The sequence below is a fragment of the Thamnophis sirtalis genome, unplaced genomic scaffold, assembly GCF_051295495.1.
Source record: "Thamnophis sirtalis isolate CommonGarterSnake01/CBP01778 unplaced genomic scaffold, rThaSir2_p1.2 scaffold_4, whole genome shotgun sequence".
Lineage (NCBI taxonomy): Eukaryota > Metazoa > Chordata > Lepidosauria > Squamata > Natricidae > Thamnophis > Thamnophis sirtalis.
In genome coordinates this window covers 83,252,418-83,272,779 of record NW_028261384.1, presented here as the reverse complement: position 1 = coordinate 83,272,779, position 20,362 = coordinate 83,252,418, and the positions used below count along the sequence as shown (strand labels likewise).

The following is a 20,362-nucleotide window of genomic DNA, read 5'->3' as shown; positions in this document are numbered from 1 at the left end:
TTATTTGAGCAGGATCTGCCATCAACTACATTTGCAAATGTGGTCGAAGGTCATGGAGGTGATAATGGACAGGGCCGATCCAGTATCTAGCTCCAAGGAGCATGGGACCCCTTGAAGTTTTGGTTTGAGGCTTATCTTTTCTTTGATTGAGTCCCCGTGCAATGGATGCTACATCTTCCCAAGCAATATTGAACTATGTTCTGTCCTGGGGGCCTTTTCCCTTTGTGCTGCCTCTGCAAACTATGGCAATGCACCCTTGCTTTCCACAGGCATGGCATGCTATTGTGTGGAATCTGCACTCTGTTCTGTCATGCTGTCCCCTGCAGCTTGTGCAGCTCTGTGGGGGAGTTGCTTGCTCTGTGGAACGTGGCCTTCTGGGTGGTTCTCTCCGCAAGTGATCAATTTCTTCAATGTCACTGACCTCCCCAGAGCCTTCTCTTGGTGGTCTCTTGGTGGTCTCTTGATGGATCACTGACAGTCTTGGTGGATTGCTGGAGGGAAGGTGTGTGGTTTTGGTGCTCCGAGAGTCTTCATGGCCCCTCCATCATGACTTCCTTCAATGTTTCTTGGAAAGTCAGTTTCTCTATGGCGAATAGGCACTACTGTAATTTACTATTATGCAGGCTGCAAACGAGACAGTCTCTGAGATAGTCAGATCGAGAAACTTGCCTTACTGTGAAGCTTGGCAAAGGGCTGCCACAAACTCTGCTGCAGATTCCCGGATCTCTGTTCATGTTGCCAGGAGAGTTTAGGCTCAAAATGTTCACTTAATTTTTTTCTTAAGGTCTGCATAGGCCACTGTTTCTATGCTTGCTGGTGCTATCAAGTTTTCATTGATATCAAACGTGGCTTCTCTACAGACACATAGTAGGATTGCCGCCTTCAGGCCTTCGTCCATGACCTGGTTAGCCTGGAGATAGTTGTCTACTTGGGAAATGTAAGAGCTCCACCTTTCTGGGTGAGTAATATCAAACTTGATGAATCTTCCCAGTTTAGCTATTTTGGGAAGGCCCTGTGGTGCTATTTAATGCCTATACTGTTGCGGTTGGAGCTGGGCTGCACTTAGGATTCCTGGGGACAGATCCCTCAGATATGTCTGTGCCTTCAGTGTGTCTTACTGGCAGGCAAGGCGAGGAGTGTGGTCCCATCAGGGTTCTTTACCTGGTCTGATACCCAGTGATTTCAGTGTGCCTCCAGGGTGGTTTTCCAGTAGGTGGGGGTGAGGACTAGTCCTGCTGGGGCTCGTTACCCAGGCTATAACCCAATGAGTTCAGTCTCTTGGTTATCAGCAGCTGTCTCCTCTGTAGCATCCCAGCTTCATCGCCACTATGGCGTAGTGGACTTTTCGTTCTTGCCTTCTAGGCAAAAACAGACCAGCATAGAAACAGCAGCATTTATTGACTCATAACTGGAACTGAGGAACTGCAGACAAATCCCTGTAATTTATACTCTGGGCCCACAAGGCCTTAACCAATCATAATACTTGAAAAAGCCCACACAAATATAAATGCTCTAAGTTTCCCTCCAAAACAGTTGAGGTTAACAATTAGGGTCATCTAAAGGTTTCAGTTAGTTTCAGTTTAGCAGGACTTAACACAACTTATATATTTAATACATAACAGCTGTGGTCTAAAATATTCTTGCCTCTAGACCAGTGGGTCTCAACCTTTCTAATGCCGTGACCCTTTAATACAGTTCCTCATGTTGTGGGGAACCCCCACCATAAAATTATTTCATGTTTTCCATATTTTTTTTTAAAATATGTGTTTTCCGATGATCTTAGGCGACCCCTGTGAAAGGGTCGTTCGACCCCCAAAGGGGTCCCGACCCATAGGTTGAGAACTACTGCTCTAGACAGACAGTTGACATGCTATATGTATCTTGGTAGCTTCCTACCAATATGTGCAGAGGTGAGTTTCTCCCTATATGGTCTGGTACACCAGAAGAGGTAGTGAAAATCTGGCATACCGAACAGGACCGGTAGTAAAAATGGTGGCTTGGCCATGCCCCCAAACCTGTTTTCCCATCACAAGCTTTTTTAAAAAGGTTTTTTTTCCCTGACGGTTCAGGCAAGGGGAAAAAGCTTTAAAAATAAGAGAGGGGAAGAGGGAGGGAGGGAGGGAGGGAGGGAGGGAGGGAGGGAGGGAGGGAGAAAGAAACTTACTTTTTACCTGGGATATTAGCAAAGGATAAAAACAAATGCTATTGCTTTAAATCAGAACTGAGCATGCCTGGCTGTGGAATTCTGGGAATTGAAGTCCACAAGTCTTAAAGCTGCAAACTTTGGAGTCCTGCTTAAAATTGAAAAGCTGCTCAGGTTTACAAAGTAACATTTAGCAGTTATTGGGGGAAGGGAGAAAGAAGAAAAGGAAGGAAAGAAACAAAAACAGCACAGCAATTTACGGCTAGATGGCTACTCAGAGGTCATCTAGTCCAACCCCCCACTGCAGCAGGATACCTTACACTGTCTGGATTATTTTGGTGCCTCTAACAGAGAGGAAAATTGCCAGAAAGGAGAAGTAGTTTACTAGGACAAGACTGCCATGCAGAGGAAGGCAGAGATAGTCCTTGACTTACGACTACAATTGAGCCCAAAATTTTGGTTGCTAAGCAAGAGCATTGTTAAGAGAGCTTCACCACATTTTACCCAATCCATAACATCTCCTGGTGAGTGACATCAAGTTGGCCATGCCCACCCAGTCACATGAACGCCAAGTCACGCTCACAAAATAGGTCATACCCACAGAATAAGTAGTAAAAAGTTTTGAAACCCACCCCTGAATATGTTACTATTTAAAAGTAGCAGTTCCTCTATTTGAGCAAAGATTAATTAAATGCAGAAGTGGGAGGAGGATTTGCTTTCCCCATGTTCCTGAGCCTTTGTAATATGCCTCCTCACTTACCTCTCTTCCTCCTTCTTTTGTTCTTCTGTTTCTTTGTTTCTACTGGGCTGAAAGAGATAATTGCCATGTCATCAATCAGAATTTCCTTCCGCATTTGAAAAGAAGGGAGGAATAGTCCCAGATAGATGTTTGTTATTTAAAGCCCATTGTTTGATATTCAAAAGTTCAATATGAATTTCATTTATGAAATTCTCAGAGTGTCATAAAAAATAATAGAAAACTTCAAAATTACAAGAGAGCATTTCACCAAGGCTGCCATTACGGCACCATCTTGAGGTGAAGAGGAGCTTTCTGACAGTGAGAACACTTAATCAGTGGAATAACTTGCTTCCCAGAGTTGTAGCTCCTCCTTCACTGGAGGTTTTCAAAAATAGATTGGACAATCATTTTACTGGCATGATATAAGGTTCTCCTGCTTTGAGCAGGGCTTTGAACTAGAAAACCTTAAGATTCCTTTCATCTTATAATTCTATGTTCTGTGCATTCCCTGCACTTGATTTTACTGATCTTGCAGTGCTTCTGAGTATTTGAAACATCTTCATATTTTCAGGTCAGCTGAACTTAAGTGAGCACTCTTGGCAGATAATATTTCAGAGCATGGAGAGGACCTACAGTGCCAGGAGTATGCTAGAAGTATCTTAAGAATAAGATAAGGGGCATATAATTATATTTTGTCTCCATCTATTTTGTCCTTATATAGAGAATATAGATCATAGAACATCAGCACCATTCTTTAGCAAAGCAAAACATGTCACTTCATACACTTCAGGTATATTATTCTATATAATTTACCTTTCGGGATATCTTGTATTCAAAGCACAAAAAATCTTTCGCAAATGTGCATGACTGAATAATACTGATCAACCCTTAGAACATGGGAAGACATTTTGCAACAACCAGAACATCTCAGACATTCTTTCAGAAAGACAAGGATCCTGATCCTATTTGAGTTAGGAATGTATTTTCATTGTTTTATTATGTCTGATGACATGTTTGTTTAGTCTGGGGTTGATCATACCTCAACAGTCTGCCATAACTTCATATGCACATACGTGCAACATTACACAGGCCTATTTTTGTAGTCTAAGCCTGGTAGTGAGCTCAGAAAGTTCATTGAATCCCTATGTTCCACAAAGAATTTCTCCATCTCTGATTTATAGCTAACAGGTTAGACCATTTCCCCCAAGATTATCCTCTCTAAATATCTTTACTGATTATGCAGAATTTTTCTTAATTTATGTCAAAGCATGGGCAGTTTTTTTTTCAGGATTTCAAAGATTAACAAGTATCCCCTCTATTTTAAAAAAAGAATAAGGTGTCACCTAATCTGCAATAGGCTTACAAATATTTATGAACAGAGATGTCTTTAAACATACTCTTAAAAATCTCAATACACTACTCTTTTTTAAAAATAGACATTTTAATTTTGGATTGCAGAACTGGTTTCCCACCAAACTAAAGACAGTCGGCTGCCCATATATGTTGACCCACGAGGGTTTGAATTATCCTTTGTTTAGCTTGCTTTGAGGCATAAAGTTCACTTTGTAAAGTTATTATTGGAATTTGGGGATAAAGAACAATTTGAGAATGTGTTCATAATGCTCTTTTTCCATATGACTAGATTATATTGTTAGGGGAAAACATTAAAAGCAAAAATTACAAAGCAAAACACCTTGTGGGACTGAAACCCTTTGTATATGTTGTTATTTGCAGTGCATGCCAAGAAAGTCATGGGTGCAAGAGCCAAGCTGATGAACTAATTAAATATATGAATGTATATGTTTAAACAGCCTTATAAAGAAGCATTGGAAATCTGCAAGATGAGCGAATATCTTATAACTTCTTCCGCAGGTGCGAGGATAGCTACAAGCCATGGACTTTCTGTCCTGCTTCTTGTTTGTGGCTTTGTGAAGGGTGCTTTACTTTGATCTAAAAAGTGCTGACTTTTTCCAATATCACTTTTTCTTCTTAAAGCAAAGAGAAAATCACCTGTAAAATCTATGGAGCGGACAGCAAAGCTGACCCTAACTTTCAACCACCACCCTGCACCCAATGTACTCTAATTCGCTACACAATGGAGCACCTTCTTCAGGAAATGCATACAAAATCAATAAATAAAATATTACACTTTTTTAAAAAATAGAGAGAGAAGAAACTAATAGCATGTTTCTTTCCTTCTTTTAAATCTATTTTTCCCCTTTTTTCCTCTCTTTTTCTTTTTCCTTTTTAAGGAGAATTGGTGCACTGTAAAAATGTATTGTTCAATGTGACAATGTACATTTTTCTATACTTTTTCTTTTCTTGAGTCAAACAAATGAAAGTACTGAATTCCCTTTATTCTTCAGCTGTTATTTATATTTTATTTTTATTTATTTATTCATTCATGTTTTGATATTATAAAACTGGATGTGATTCTTATCCCAGAAAGAGATAACTCTAAATAGAAAGACTTCCCTCCTACTACATCTCAGCATGTAGCCCCTCTAGCTCTCCAGATGCCAACTCTACTCGGATGGCAGCGGAGGGAAACATCTTTGTCCTTTGGAAGAACTTCTTTCCTGGATGGCAAATCTTGTCATAAATCCAATGCAGCGAATAAGTACAAAAAAATCTACAGTGATGGAACATGTGCAAGAAAGTGTCGGAGCCTTTGTTGGGCTTTCTTAGTTGATTTCTTCCTCTGACGATTATCGCTTTCTTTCCTATTTGATGGTGGCAGTTATTAGCCTGTCCAACCCCTATGGGGTACTTAAAGGTTTCTATAAATACATATATTATATGTGTGTGTTCTCTATTTGGTGGATTTTCTTTAATTTGGCAACTTCTGTATCTGCAAACTTTAACTTACAGTACATTCTGTAAACTGCTTTCATGTGTGATACAATCTCAAATGGATATTCCTTGGAACATTTTACAAGCCAGTTTTGAATATTATCACAATGTGGTGCCACCAACTTGATTTTTCTTTCACCAAAGCATTCATTGTAAGTTATAATTCAGTGCTATGTGGCATTTTGTAATTCGTGCAATCACTTTCCACTGGCCTGAGTCTTTGCTGATGGCAATGAACTTCTCTGCTAACTCTGTAAAAATGCACATTAAATTTGCTATGGTTTCTAACAGGAAATATTGGAGTTGCTGAGACATCATGACATTATTTCTGAATATATTGTATTTTATCAATTACAAATACTCTGCAAAGAAAAATAATTAAAGGAAGAAGGAGAAAAAGAAGAGAGACAGGAAAAAATGCACCTTGTTCTCTGGTTGGGTGGGTTTTCTTTTAATTTTGTAATTAATAAAAAGAACAACTTGGTATACTGACAACTAAATTTACTCATAACATAGGAATAGTCTCATTTATGAGGCTACACAGAATTATTATATTCTAATTGTGCTGTATGATGCGATAATGAGACAGCCAATATGAGAATGACATTTCATTGTGAAATCAGATTTTTTAAAAAGATATCCAAGTCTTTATACTTCTTAGCTAAATGAGTGCCAACAGAATGTGTTAATGACTGTATATTAAATGAACCTTTACTTCTGTTAAAGGGATATAATATCAACCGATAAGCCTCAAGGGGAAATAACAATGATTCATAATGAGCTGTTTTTCTCTTGCCATAAATACAGAGTGAAACTTTCTCTACTGTACTGACTAATCTTTTTTGAGTCTGAATCTCTGATCCCATCAACATATATAGATTTAATTTTCACACCAAAAATATTTGGCATAATAACTTAGTTGTACTGCTGGGGATTATTTGGTAGCAATTTCTTTTTCTCTATGCAGAACTATATGTCACCTTAGGATCCTTGGGGGGGGGAATGATTTGTCAACAGTAACTTCATTTTGTATCACCATAATGACATCACATGAGAGATGGACAGAGATCAAGGAGCCTTAATGTTCCAAAATTAGGGCTTAAGAAAAGTTTCGTGATTTCCTGGTTTTCTCATTCTTTTGTGAGAGAAGCTATTCGTTAAGAATCAGGTGAAAGCAAAACATTAGGTGTGAGTGATAGTAGAAAATCTTATACCCTTAACCTACACACACACACACACACACACACACACACACACACACACACAAATCCAAAATGCCAGTGTCTGGCAGCATAGTTATTAATCAAGAACTCAATTCAACCAGTCTCTGAAATATGGGGTAAACTTGGGAATAAAATTTCAGGCTCACGAGTAATGGCTATCTTTGTTTTTATACTTAATGCTGTCAGTTGACTCCTTCATCTAATTTCTCAAATTTGACACACAGTTCTATAAACTTAAACAAAGAGAATTGGACTTGTCCCAAACCTGGAGGTTTAGAAGAAAGGGGCTTTTCCCCTTCCTTCCTTCCTTCCTTCCTTCCTTCCTTCCTTCCTTCCTTCCTTCCTTCCTTCCTTCCTTCCTTTCTTTCTTTCTTTTTTGTTTCTTTCTTTCTTTCCTCTCCTACCTTACAATTGTCATTTCCTATACCTCAGAGAGCACATATAAGATTGCCAGACAATAATAGAATTTCCAGGACAATGGGGATTTTTAAAAAAAATACATCTCTTCTTTACCTTACAAGGGTAGATATTAATTTTTTAATACACAGATGCTTCTCACTGTCTACAAAATATAAACTATGATGCTCACTCAGATTAGGTGCATTAGATAAAACTTTGCTCAACACCAATAACTGCAAGACGTTTAGTGGACAAACACTTAAATATGAGCCAGCAGGGTACTGCAGCTGTCCAAAAAGTCAATACAATGCTAGGCTGCATTAACAGAGAGACAGAATCAAGATCACAAGAAGTGATACTACCACTTTGTAATGCATTGGTAAGACCATACTTGGAATACTGTATCAAGTTTTGGTCACCACAATATAAAAAAGATGTTGAAAGTCTGCAAAGAGTGCAGAGAAATACAGTGAATATGATTGGGGGACTGAAGGGTAAAACTTATGAAAAATGGTTGCAGGAATTGTGTATGTCTAGTTTAGTCAAAGAAGAACTAGGAGTGACATAATACTAGTGTTCCAATATTTGAAGGGCTTCCAGAAAGAAGAGGGGTCAGTTTATTTTCCAAAGCACCAAAAGGCAGGACAAGAAGCAATGATTGAAAAATGAACAAAGAGAGAAGCAACTTAGAACTAAGGAGAAACTTTCTGACAGTAACAACAATCAACTAGTGGAATAGCTTGCCTTTAGAAGTTGTGGATGCTCCAACACTGGAGGCTTTTAAGAAGAAAGTGGACAGCCATTTGTCTAAAATATATATAATCTCCTACTTGAGCAGAGGTTTGGACTAGAATATCTCCAAGGTCCCTTCCAACTCTGTTATTCTGTTAACCTGAGGCACAAAAAGCAACTTTAGGGTGATTACACACTGTAGTCCAGGAATGTCAAATTTAATTTCATTGATGAACGCATCAGTATTATGATAGCCTTCAGAGATCAAGTTGCATGTAAGACTATGTGTCATATTAGTTCAGGAGTATATTATGTCCAAGATGTTAAACAGGATTAACATTTCAAATATGAACAAATATTTCAAATATATCTGCAAAAATAAATTTAAAAGAAAAAACATAAACTATTTAGTTCTCTCTTTCATATCATTTGTCCAAGCTGGATGTTTGACATCTTTTCTCGCCTACAAGTTCATTAATGTTTGTGGTTAGATTCTGAGCTGTGGAAACTCTCAGGATAGAGTGGAGGTGTGCATTGGTGAGAAGACTTCTGTGTATACTTTTTTTTTCAACCTTATCACAGAGAAAAGTTACTCACACATATATATACTACTAAACATGCAGAGCATTCCAACAGTTTGTATGCACAGTTGGGGCATCATTTCAGGGATGAACCTGGTGAACTGTGTGGGCCCCACAGAATCATATTTGCCTTAAGTGCGATGCTACATTGGAGTTCTATCAGATCCATCTGGATGTTTACAGGTGCTTTCTGTCAACTGCAAATGAATTACTGAATTTATGTGTTTCAAAGTCAACAAAGTGATATGTAAACTCCATGTGAAGTGTGCTCAGTTTATCAGCAAAATGAGCATCTGAGACCAGAGCAGTTGAAACTTAGTTTAAGATTGTTTGGCAACAGGAAAAGTGGATCAGTTTTCCTTGCTTCATCTGAGTCTCCCACAGTCACAGCTTAATTTGAAAGTCTTTCACTGAATCATACATGTCTGTGATCACATGGTCCCATCCTGAAGCTGAAGGTTTAGTGCAGTGAGATGCTTAATTATGTCGCACCGAAAAGCTAATTCACACAGCCACTTTTCATCCCGAAAAACTATGGAGTTTTTTCCCTTACTTTCCATGAACTGACAGATTTCCTTACACAACTCAAAAAATATATTGAGCACTTTTTCTCGACTTAGCCATCAGACCTCTGTGTGATAGGGAAGATCACCAAATTCAGAATGTATTTCCTCCAGAAAAGATTTAAATTAATGGTGATTTAAACCTTTGGCTCTTATAAAGTTAACTGTCTGTGTTACAGTGCTTACTATATATTCCATCTTTGGGGCTTTGCCACATAGTGTTTCCTGGGTATATGATCCATCCTGTAAGTTTGTCCTAGGGCAGTTTCATATCATTTACACGTTTAGATATTGCTTCAAATATGTCTTTTCCTGTGGTAGTGTCATGCATTGATTTCATAACCAAAAGTTCTTCTGCAATGAATAAATTTGAATCCAATCCACGGATGAAGATTGCTGGCTGTGCCATGTCACCAATGTCAGTATCTACAGGCAAGGGAATATGCAATGAAATATTTTCTCTTTTCAATCAACTGTCCTTGTAAATCAGTGATCAGTGATCAGTAACAGTATTCCTGCTTAGGCTTACATTCAAAAATGTTTGCTTTTGGTCTGGACGCAAGACCAATCATGCAAGCTTTAATCATGGAGCACTTCACAAACCGCTCCCTCTGTAAATGGCCAGGGTGATTACGTATCTCTTCTGCCACTATAAAATCAGCTTTCACAGCAGCTTCACTTTGTGATTTTGCTTTTCTGAACATATGCTGCCATGATATCAGACACTTTTTCAATTCTTCCACTTTCTTTAGCTTCTGCTGTATGTCCAGGTTTTTGTACTTGTCCTGATGTTTCTTCTCACAGTGCCATCTCATGTTACATTCTTTAAGTACAGCCACATTAGCTCCACAAACACAGCACAAGGCCTTAACCTCAATGTCAACAAATAGATACTCTGCCTCCACCTCTTTTGAAAGCACCTGTTTTCAAAGTCCACTTTCTGTTTGGCCATATTTGTGGTTTAAATATCAGTATAGGCATGAAGGTTTTCTTCAAGACAGAAATTGTCTATATGCAGTCTGAGTTTGCACAGTCCAAGGTGCTAAGTGAGGTGAGCAGTTGTGAACACTATAGGTATCTATTCTGGAGCCTCAGTAGGAAGCTGTGAGTCGAGATGTTTTGAGCAGGTGTAGCAACATCAGAGCATCTACGGAGAGAAAGAAATTGATGTAGCCCCTTTTGATAAATTGAAATTATGTATTTGATACCGAAGAGATCCTCGATGGGTGGAGGGGAAAAAAAATCAGCAATCCACTTTCATTCTGAAGCTGACCTAGCAACCACAAGGGCTAGTCAACCTCTCTAGTTAAGCTACCTCTATTTCTGATCAGATTCTGATATTTTCAGGGCTGCCTTTTAGTCTCTGATTGTAAAGTTGGGGGGGGGGGGAGACACATTCAGCTTTCCCAAATAGGAAACAAGGTCTCCATTTCTCCCCACAAGTCTCCTAAGTCCCAAAAGCCCAGAAATAGAGCTGAGAATACCTGAAATATCCACCCAAAATTTAGCTTTCACAGGCAATGCTGGTTAGATGCCAGAAGAGGGGGTGCAAGCTGCGGGAGCCACATCTGAAGAAAGCCCAGCCATTCGCAGATGAAGACATGCAGAGGCTGCAGGGGACACACATCTGAAGAGCAAGGTGCCACTTCCATATTGGTAACTTCTACCTCTCCAAGCCCCCCCCCCAGGTGGTGGGAGGAAATGAGCCAAAAAGGGGCATCTGTGTGGGGGGGGGGGTGAGGCAAGGCTGGGAGGGGAGATCTGGAGTCTCCAGTGGAGGAAGGCGAGACCAGGTTTAGTGACAAAGCCTCATCGACCAGAGGAGCCTCAACGTCCCTCTCAGGCCATGCAGAGGACCCCTGGATGGTGGGTCAGGCTGCCTGGAGCCTTGGGCAGCAGAGGGCAAGCACCCAGCCCAGCCCTCAAGCTTCCAAGGAACCAGGATCACACAGCCCAGGCCAGCCACGCTTCCCTGGGGGCTGCCCAACCACATTTACCTTCTCAAAGCTGCAGTTGCTGTGCTTACTCTCCTTGACCAGGTTGCTCAAGGATGTGGACGGGTGAAGGGTGGGAATGAAGCCTGCGGTCACTGTTCCAAAGTGGCTGAAATGGAGCTTCATCTCCAGGCCCGTGGGCTTCCCGGGTTGGAGGAAAGCAGGGAGGGTGCTCCTACTGGAAGGTGCTGCTACTGCTGCTGCTGGTGGTGCTGCTGGGGAGAGGTGAGAGGTCAGATGAGGTGAGACAGGTGGTAGACAGGTGGTAGCCTGGCTGTAAAGGCCTGAGGTGAGCAAGTGCAGTATTGTGGGGCAAGTATGAATGTGGCTTATTGAAGGATCTGGGCTCACATTCACCCGGCCATCGCTATTGGCCAATGAGCCAAGGGGCCAATGAGCTGCAACTGCTGCTGAATATTTCCACCCCATGTGCTTGCACCTCTTGTACATGCATCCAGAAGGAGTGCCAGAACAGGCTGGGGTGGGCCAGTGCCAAGATAGTGGAGGCTGGCCCTTTACTGTCTCCAGGGCAGTCCTTTGGACCAGATCTAAACACATCAAGCCCGAATCTGGCCAATGGGCCTTGAATTTGATGTGTCTGAGGTACAGCTCTACTTTTGATTCCCCAAACATCACTCTCCTTCCCCTCCCAGTTCTTGTGATATGTAATCTGTCTCGTGTCAAAAGCCCCTTATTAGGTGCTGTAACCATGGTCTAGGAACAAAGTCAAATGGGCCTTGAATTTGATGTGTCTGAGGTACAGCTCTACTTTTGATTCCCCAAACATCACTCTCCTTCCCCTCCCAGTTCTTGTGATATGTAATCTGTCTCGTGTCAAAAGCCCCTTGTTAGGTGCTGTAACCATGGTCTAGGAACAAAGTCGAACTAGAGATTTTGACTTTTAATCCTATTTCAATGAACTTGGAGAATTCATGAGAAGGATTTCATGGATGAAAGTCATCAGGGGACAAAAATACCCCAAGAAATTTTGAAAAGTGAGATGATCAAAGTCCAGTCTATCATAATACCACTGAAGAAGAAAAATAAACAATTCCAGAAGAAACCAGCATGGCTGCACAAAAAACTTCTCTTAAATTGAAAGACAAAAAGGACAAAAATTGAAAGAGGTCTACATAATTAAGACAGAATATTAGCATATAGCTCAAAGATGAAGTCAGGAAAGATAAGACTCAGAATGAACTAAGGCTTCCAATAAATGTCAAAAACAATTTTAAAAACTTCTTTCAACATGTAAAAACAAGAAAACAGACAAGGAAACAATTGGTCCATTAATGGGCAAAAAGTAGCAAGAAGGTTGCAAGCAACAGAGGGAAAATGGAACTATTTAACTTATTCTTTAAATCTATCTTTACACAAAAGGGAAAAAAATCAGTCCAATCTTTCAAAAACATTACCATAAAAGAGAGACTAGGAATGCAGCTCGAAATAAGCAATAAAATGGCAAAAAAAGAAAAAAAAGAAAAAAAATCTTCAAAAAAGAAAAAAATGGATCCAGGAAATAGACCTTTCTCAATATCTGGGGAAATCCTGGAAAAGATAATCAAGCAACAAATCGGTGAACACCTGGTGGTAAGTAAAGTTATAACCAGAAACCAACATTTGTTTGTCAAAAACAAACATGCCAGACAAATCTTATTGCATTCTTTGACAAAATGATTGAATTAGTGAATCAGAAAAAGGCTGGGGACATAGTATACTTTCAGTAAGGCATTTGACAGAGTGCAACCTACTTCTTGGTAAGACAAAAAAATGTGTGCTAGACAGCATCACCACCAGAAGTATTCATAACTGTCTGACATGCCACACTCACCAAGTAGTCCACAATGAAAGTACAGGTAGTCCTCAACTTACGACCGCAAGTGAACCCAAAATTCATGTTGCTAAGTGAGAATTTTTTAAAATGAGTTTTGCCCCATTTTACAACATTTCTTGCCACAGTTGTTAAATAAATCAGTGCAGTTATTAAATTAGTAACATGGTTGTTAAGTGAACCTGGTTTCCCCATTGATTTTGCTAATCAGCAGGATGTACAAGGGGATCACATGATCCCCGGACACTGCAACCATCATAAATGTGAGTCATTGTCGAGCATCCAAATATAAATAATGTGACTATAGGGATGCTGAAACAGTCATAAGTATGAAAATCTAGGAGTCCTACTGGACAGCCACTTAACCAGTGGAACAGTTTGCCTTCAGAAATTGTGGATGCTCTATCACTGGGGGTTTTTAAGAAGAGACTAGACACTGTTCAGACACTTGCCTGAAATTGTATAAGGTCTCCCATTTGAGAAGAGGGTTGGAATAGGTAACCTCCAAGATCCCTATCAACTCTTTTATTCAGTTATGTACTGTATATATGTACAATTTGCATATAGATATCATTATTTATTGCTTAAGGGTTTATTTGTCCAACTCTTAAAAATATTCCCTGATTATTATTAGTCTTCTTAGATGAAATTTGATTTTTTTTTCTTATTGAATCACCAGGCAGTTTAAGTCTTTAATTTAACTTAAATATACAGGATAATCCAAAGCAGAGCAAAAATGATGAGCTTAAATATCTATTATTGAAACCAAAGTTGGTACTAGTCTGTTACACTCAAATTGGTAACAGATGTGATCCTTTAGAAAGCAATGCTGCATTAGAATTTGTAGGCATGTTACAAAGAGTATATCCATGCTTACCATTTAAGCTGCTTTGTCCTGTGCTTGTGCAGGCTTAACTCTAAGTATGCTTAAGCAAATCCTGTTTTGATGTAGAGATGTCAGGTGCAGGAAATCATGAGCCAGAATAAAGTTCAAAAGCATTATGAATTTATTTCATGCTACCTATTCACAGTTATCTGGTCAAGGCATATTTGTGACAGATAAAAGTCAATGAATCTTAAGAGTGGAATGAACATAGGTTCATATGCAGTATAGCAACTCCAAACTAATGATGAATTGGATCCCACCCTTGGACTCAGCTGGTAATCTACAAGCGTTTTTTGATTGACCTTGCAAATTATGGGTTAGTGAAGGGCCAAGGAGGAAACATTCTATCTGGTGACTATCAAGATGGTAAAATGGCATACCTTTAGGTTTTAAAGAAAAAAAGCTCAGAGAGAAAATGAATTATCTTTTGAAAATGAAAAATAAAAATAAAACAACTTGCAATCTAGGTAAAGATATATTGTGCTATTTTAACACTGTTGGCAAAAGTAGTTAGAGAAATGATCAAACATAAATAAAAGGGAAACTCAATATTTTTTATCTTCTTACACTTTCTGTCTACATGTAACACTGATACGTCCAACAGACAATCAGATATCAATATATACTATCTGAACTATCTGAATCTTTTGGGCTCAGCATGTCAAAAATTCAGAAAATGCCTAACTTGACTTTGCTGGTGTGTGTCACACACACACACACACACACACACACACACACACACACACACACACGCACACACAGTAATAAAGAATCACTTTGGAAGTGAGATGTAATAAATGAATATATAAATAAAGGTAAAGAGCCAAGGTGGCGCAGTGGTTAAATGCAGCACTGCAGGCTACTGCTAGATCAGCAGGTCAGCGGTTCAAATCTCACCGGCTCAGGGTTGACTCAGCCTTCCATCCTTCCGAGGTGGGTAAAATGAGGACCCAGATTGTTGGGGGCAATATGCTGACTCTCTGTAAACCGCTTAGAGAGGCCTGAAAGGCCTATGAAGCGGTATATAAGTCTACTGCTATTGCTATTGCTATTGCTAGTTTCCCCTTGCACATCCGTGCTAGTTGTTCCCGACTCTAGGGGATAGTGCTCATCTCCATTTCAAAGCCGAAGAACCAGCACTATCCAAAGACATCTCTGTGGTCATGTGGCCAGCATGACTAAATGCCGAAGGCATATAGAACACTGTTATCTTCCCACCAAAGGTGGTCCCTATTTTTCTACTTGCATTTTTACATGCTTTCGAACTGCTAAGTTGGCAGAAGCTGGGACAAGTAATGGGAGCTCACTCTGTTGTGTGGTTTTAGGGATTCGAACCACCGGATTGTCAACCTTTCTGACTGATAAGCTCAGTGTCTTAGCCACTGAGCCAATGCATCTCTTGAATATGTAAATATATGAATGTAAATATTTTTGTCTTCGCTTCTAAAAAAAAAACCTGCCTCTCTGAGGCAGCTCCATGTCCATCAGGTCTGTAAACTTGCAGTCTCCAAAAAGAAGAGAAAACATATAACATTTGTGCTCACTTTTTGGAGACTTGAAAGGCTATGGAAAAACAAGGCCCTCTAGCACTTCTACAAATGCCAGTAATGGGCTCTTGGCGACTGCACCTCTTAAGATGGTATTAAATTTCTGTATGTGTCAAATTTCTGATCTGAAACTGGAGGTACTGAAAATAGCTATGTTTTCCCACATCCAAGGGCATTTCTGGAAATTGAATCAAAGGCATGTTTAAAATCTAAAAAGGTCACAAAGAGGGATGATTTCTTTTTATAAGTGTATTTTTTGGAATACCAGAATGTCTGCTGTTCACCATAACCTCTAAATTCTGCCTCTATATCTTGGATTAGACCATATGTCTCTATCTAGTCTTGGACCTTGTGATTTAAATGTTTAATATATAATTTACTAACAATATGCAAAATGCTGATAGTCTGTAATTGCATTGATCATTCTTTCCCCCTTATTTTTATAAATTTGGACTATTATTGCTGGATCTCAGTCTTTTGGAGCATAACACTGATCTATGACTCTAAATAGGCATGCTGCAACATAAATAGGCATGAGGAACAACCAGCTGGAATTTTTAATTATTTCAAGCAGACCCCAATCAACACTTGGAGCCTTGTTCATCATAAGGGATTCAATAAATTATGTTACCTCTTGGCCCAGATGGATGTCACTCTCATTTATGTTACTAGTAGGGTCTGTGTACAGCCCTTTAAAATATTCCTTCCAAATTGGAATACTTGATTGAGTGGGCAAAGTATCTAGTGGTTTTCCTGGTCCATGATGTTTTGCCAGAAAAGGGAAGTAATCCCTCCTTCTGGTCGATTGAATTGTTTCTCCTTCACTGCCGATCTTTTCTTCTTCTTTTTCCCCTGTCTCTCTCCCCCCCACTTCTCTTCTCGCCTTGTATCAAGCCTGTAGGGAAGTTGGTTCTTAAAACAAAAATGTTTATTCAACTTACATCTTGCTAAAATAGAAAAATGACAGCGTGACCACCAGATGGATTTCTAATTGATTGATTAATTGCATCAATGTATAGCCCCCATACATCTACACAGAGGGAAGTATGCAGAGGGGTACCCCAAGGTTTTGTTTTAGGCCCAGAACTCTTCAGCATCTTCATATTACTTTTATCAAAGTGAATATCCAGAATACAGCATATGGTTTAGCTGGAGTTTCTACAGAAGCCTTAATGGAAGTGATGAGTCCAGGTTTATATTTTTGAACGAAAGCTGCAAAGTGCCTTTTTCAGTAAATCTAGATCATATTTTATATCTGACGGGTCTTCAAAATAAGGAAGGCATTGCTTTGCCATAAACTCTGCTGAATTTTCCCAAAGACGTTCCCAGAGTTGTGGGTGCTCCATTGCTAGAGGTTTTCAGGAAAAGATTGAAACCATTTGTCTAGGATCGTATAAGATCTCCTGCCTTGTGCAGGGATTGGACTAGAAGATCTCCAAGATTCTCTCCAATGCTATGGTTCTATTATAATTATCCTGTATCAGCCATTTGCGACCATACAATGCAGTAATTCAGCAATGGTGTGTCTTCATTCTCTTTAATTTATATATTAATGATTTTGCTTTTTAAGTTAAAAGTTGATGAAAGGAAAATTCTGATCCTTATTTTAAATGCAGTTGGTCTGTTTAGATTACTATCAGCTGGGGCCAATATTTCAGAAATTCTGTAGCAGTTAACTATTAGAATGGTAAGATTCTGGAATTTGGCTAAGAGCGCATAAGAACACCTGATTATTATGAAAATGTATTTTCATAGCATGTATTTTCCTACTGGTACTTTATTATTCTTAGTTTCATGAAATTGTTGTGTCCATTTCAAAACATAAAAAGTGAAAACTACCTGCTACTAAATACAGTTCTGACATTTCACCCTACTGATATGCACTAATTATTAAATTTTACTTGTGTACATATTTTATTGAATTTGAATTATCTTTTCTTTTGGAGATGAGATATGGGGGATTTCTGAACTGAATAACACAAGTTCATTCATGATATTCTTATAAAATTAGAATTTTAATTATCCTGAGTTATGAAGTAGTACCTGTGAAGGTTGATGATTTGCATGGACTGCAACTAGATAACATGCTATATAGTTTACATACCATAAACCTTTCAGAAGATTGTGAAATTTAAACTTAATACTCCAGGGTACTACCCCATTTTACCATTAGCTAGCACTTCATTTAATGTGAAGAAATGTTTGTTTTATTTGCATTTCACTTTTATTATTTGTATAAATAACTCAAGGCAACAAACATATTCAACACTCCTTCTTCCTCCTATTTTCCCCACAACAACTCTGTGAAATGAGCTGGATGGAGAGAAAGTGACTGGCCCAAGATCATCCAGCTGGCTTTCACAGTTAAGGCAGGGTTGGAATTCATGATCTCCCACTTTCTAACCTAGTGCCTTAACTACTTTTTAGATGAATTACATTGGTATTTCTTAACAGCTGCAAACAAACTGTCAAAATGTTGTTTCATAGGGGTCCCCAAAATGGTATTTTGATTCAGCAGGATTTTCCCCCTCCCTCCACTGACAGAGAGCTGGTTTCACAGCCAAATAGCTATAGCAATAAGACATATACTGCTTCATAATGCTTTAAGCTCTCTCTCTAAGTGGCTTAGAGAGTCAGTCCCCCAACAATCTGGGCCTCATCTTACCAACCTCAGAAGGATGGAATGCTTGGAAGGAGGAACTGACGTTGCAATGACATGACGTGCGATCTTGGAGCTCCAAGATCGCAGTCAATGCTTTTGCCATTGGATGGTCCTTTTGGACCTAAACCGTCCCAAAGAGATGGTGAGAGGGAAGAGTATGTTCTGCTGATCTCAGGGATACCGCAAAGTCCCTGATTGATCTAGGAGAATCTCTTTTTGCTGGCGACAGAAGCGCAGCCATTGAAACTGCTGAAGTTGGGACAGCTCCAGAATGGGAGGAAAATGGAAAGAGAAAGTGTGTCCATCTGGTGAGGAAATCTTATTATTATAAAAGAGATTACCCCCCAAAAAATTAAATCTAAATTAGATTTGAAAACAGAAGAGAACAAGCGGTGAAATTAAGCTACATTAGAGAAAATTACGGATGGAACTTTTGCAAATGTTTCCTATTCTTTAAATTGAACGGATTAGTTTTTCTTCTACTACTTTTTATATTCTTTTTTTATACCTACGGATTAAAATCTTTTTCCTTATTTTTATAATGCTGGATTGGATGTTGGTTTTTTGCTCCATTTAAGATTTTTTTTCTTTAAGCCTCGAATATAAAGAAGATATAAAAGGAATACAAAGAGGGCTGTAATAACAGAGGGGAAGGAAGTAGCACTGCTACTTGGGGGCTGGAGGCTTGGAAGGCTTGGAAATATTGTCTTTTCTTTTTTCTCTTTGATCATTTGACTTTGCATTTCAAGGTTCCTCAGCTTGTTTACAGAGAGTGATAGTGAGAAGAGCATGGGTTGTTTATACAGGTGCTCTTCGGGAGCTTTATTGGCAGCTGGAGTGGAGTGAAAACAAAGCCTTGTCTTGAAAGATTATAAATGAACTTGCTTTAAATTTAATAAAAAAAGTTTTCAATGCCAGAGTGGCAGTGTTTAAAAGTTGGAAGAATGGCGCAACATGAAAAATAAACTTTAACATTGCAGAAGATTATGTTTGAAATTCAAAAATTATTAGAAGTAACAGAGAAAATTGAGAAGAGATTGGAGAACATAGATAGTAGAACAGTAAAATTTGATGGAAAAATTGAGGATGTTCATCAAATGAAGAAAGTGGAGGTCAGAGTTCTAAAAACTGAAGGAAAAAATAAACAAAGAGACAAGAAAATTGTTGATACTGACAGTGAACTGAGCATGGTTGGAAATGGAAGGAGTGGAATATGGAAAGGGGAGATAGATGGACTGGAGCTCTACCCCAGATTTCTTCTGTATAGAAGAAGAAAAGAGAGAAGAATTTATGGAACTAAGGAGAGAAATTTTGTCAGAAGCACTAGTGATAACCAAAGATAAGTTGATCAAAGAAGCAGACGGAGGGTTTCAAGCTTATACAAGATATGCAATAAGCAATAAGTTGAGAAGAGAAGTCAAAACAAAACTTACTAATGAAATAACCAGAATACTAATGCCACAAATGGCAAGAGACATAAGACTGCACTATTACTGGAAAGACACAGGTTGATGTAATGAACGCTTATAATAAAAATTTAAGTCGAATTTAGTTAAATTTAGAGCATTATGTATAAAATTAAGTGATAATGGATATAGCTAAATAATTGATTGATAATGATAATAATGCATATATATATAGGTATTGGTTTGATAAGAGGAAATTTGATATAAATTGCAAATGGTGACTACGAAAGGATGTTTAGAAACTCTGTTATTAAATATAACCAATTTTTATTTAGAACATGTTATAAAGATGTAATGTTACTGGATGATATTGGGAAAAGCTAATGGAATGCCATTATGTGGTTTTGCTTTAAATCTGGAGTATTTTATATAAAAGGACGTAAAAACAATTATAGTCAAATGAAGGTTGAAGTATGATGATAGTAATATATATATAAATATTTTGGATTTAAAATATATGATTTGATATGAATTGTAGGTGATGACTGTGGAAGGGATGCATGGAAGTTTTTGTAACTAATCAACACACTTTCTACAATTTGTAATGGAAGATGGTTTTGTGTTTTTTTGTGTGTGTTTTGTCTGTTTGTGTTTATTCAAAAATTTTAAAAAATTCTTTATAAAAAAAGAATCAGGATGGAATGCTTGAGTCTGGTGAGAATCAAACTGCCGAACTGCTGGCAGTCAGCAGTCAGCAGAATTAGTCTGCAATGTTGCATTCTAACCACTGTGCCACCAAACTG

The 20,362-nt window shown here is 38.7% G+C and overlaps 1 protein-coding gene and 1 pseudogene across 1 annotated transcript in view; one reads left to right on the top strand and one right to left on the bottom strand.

Annotated features, from left to right (window-relative positions):
• Positions 1-6,030, top strand: part of VSTM2A (V-set and transmembrane domain containing 2A) — a 31,327-nt gene extending 25,297 nt beyond the window's left edge. Inside the window, 1 exon segment of the mRNA XM_014072087.2 lies at positions 4,878-6,030. Coding sequence (XP_013927562.2) covers positions 4,878-4,966 — 89 coding nt within the window. The 3' untranslated portion in view covers positions 4,967-6,030.
• Positions 6,031-8,514: 2,484 nt separating this feature from the next.
• On the bottom strand, positions 8,515-10,185 carry LOC106553563 (general transcription factor II-I repeat domain-containing protein 2-like; annotated as a pseudogene).
• Between the last annotated feature and the right edge of the window lie 10,177 nt (positions 10,186-20,362).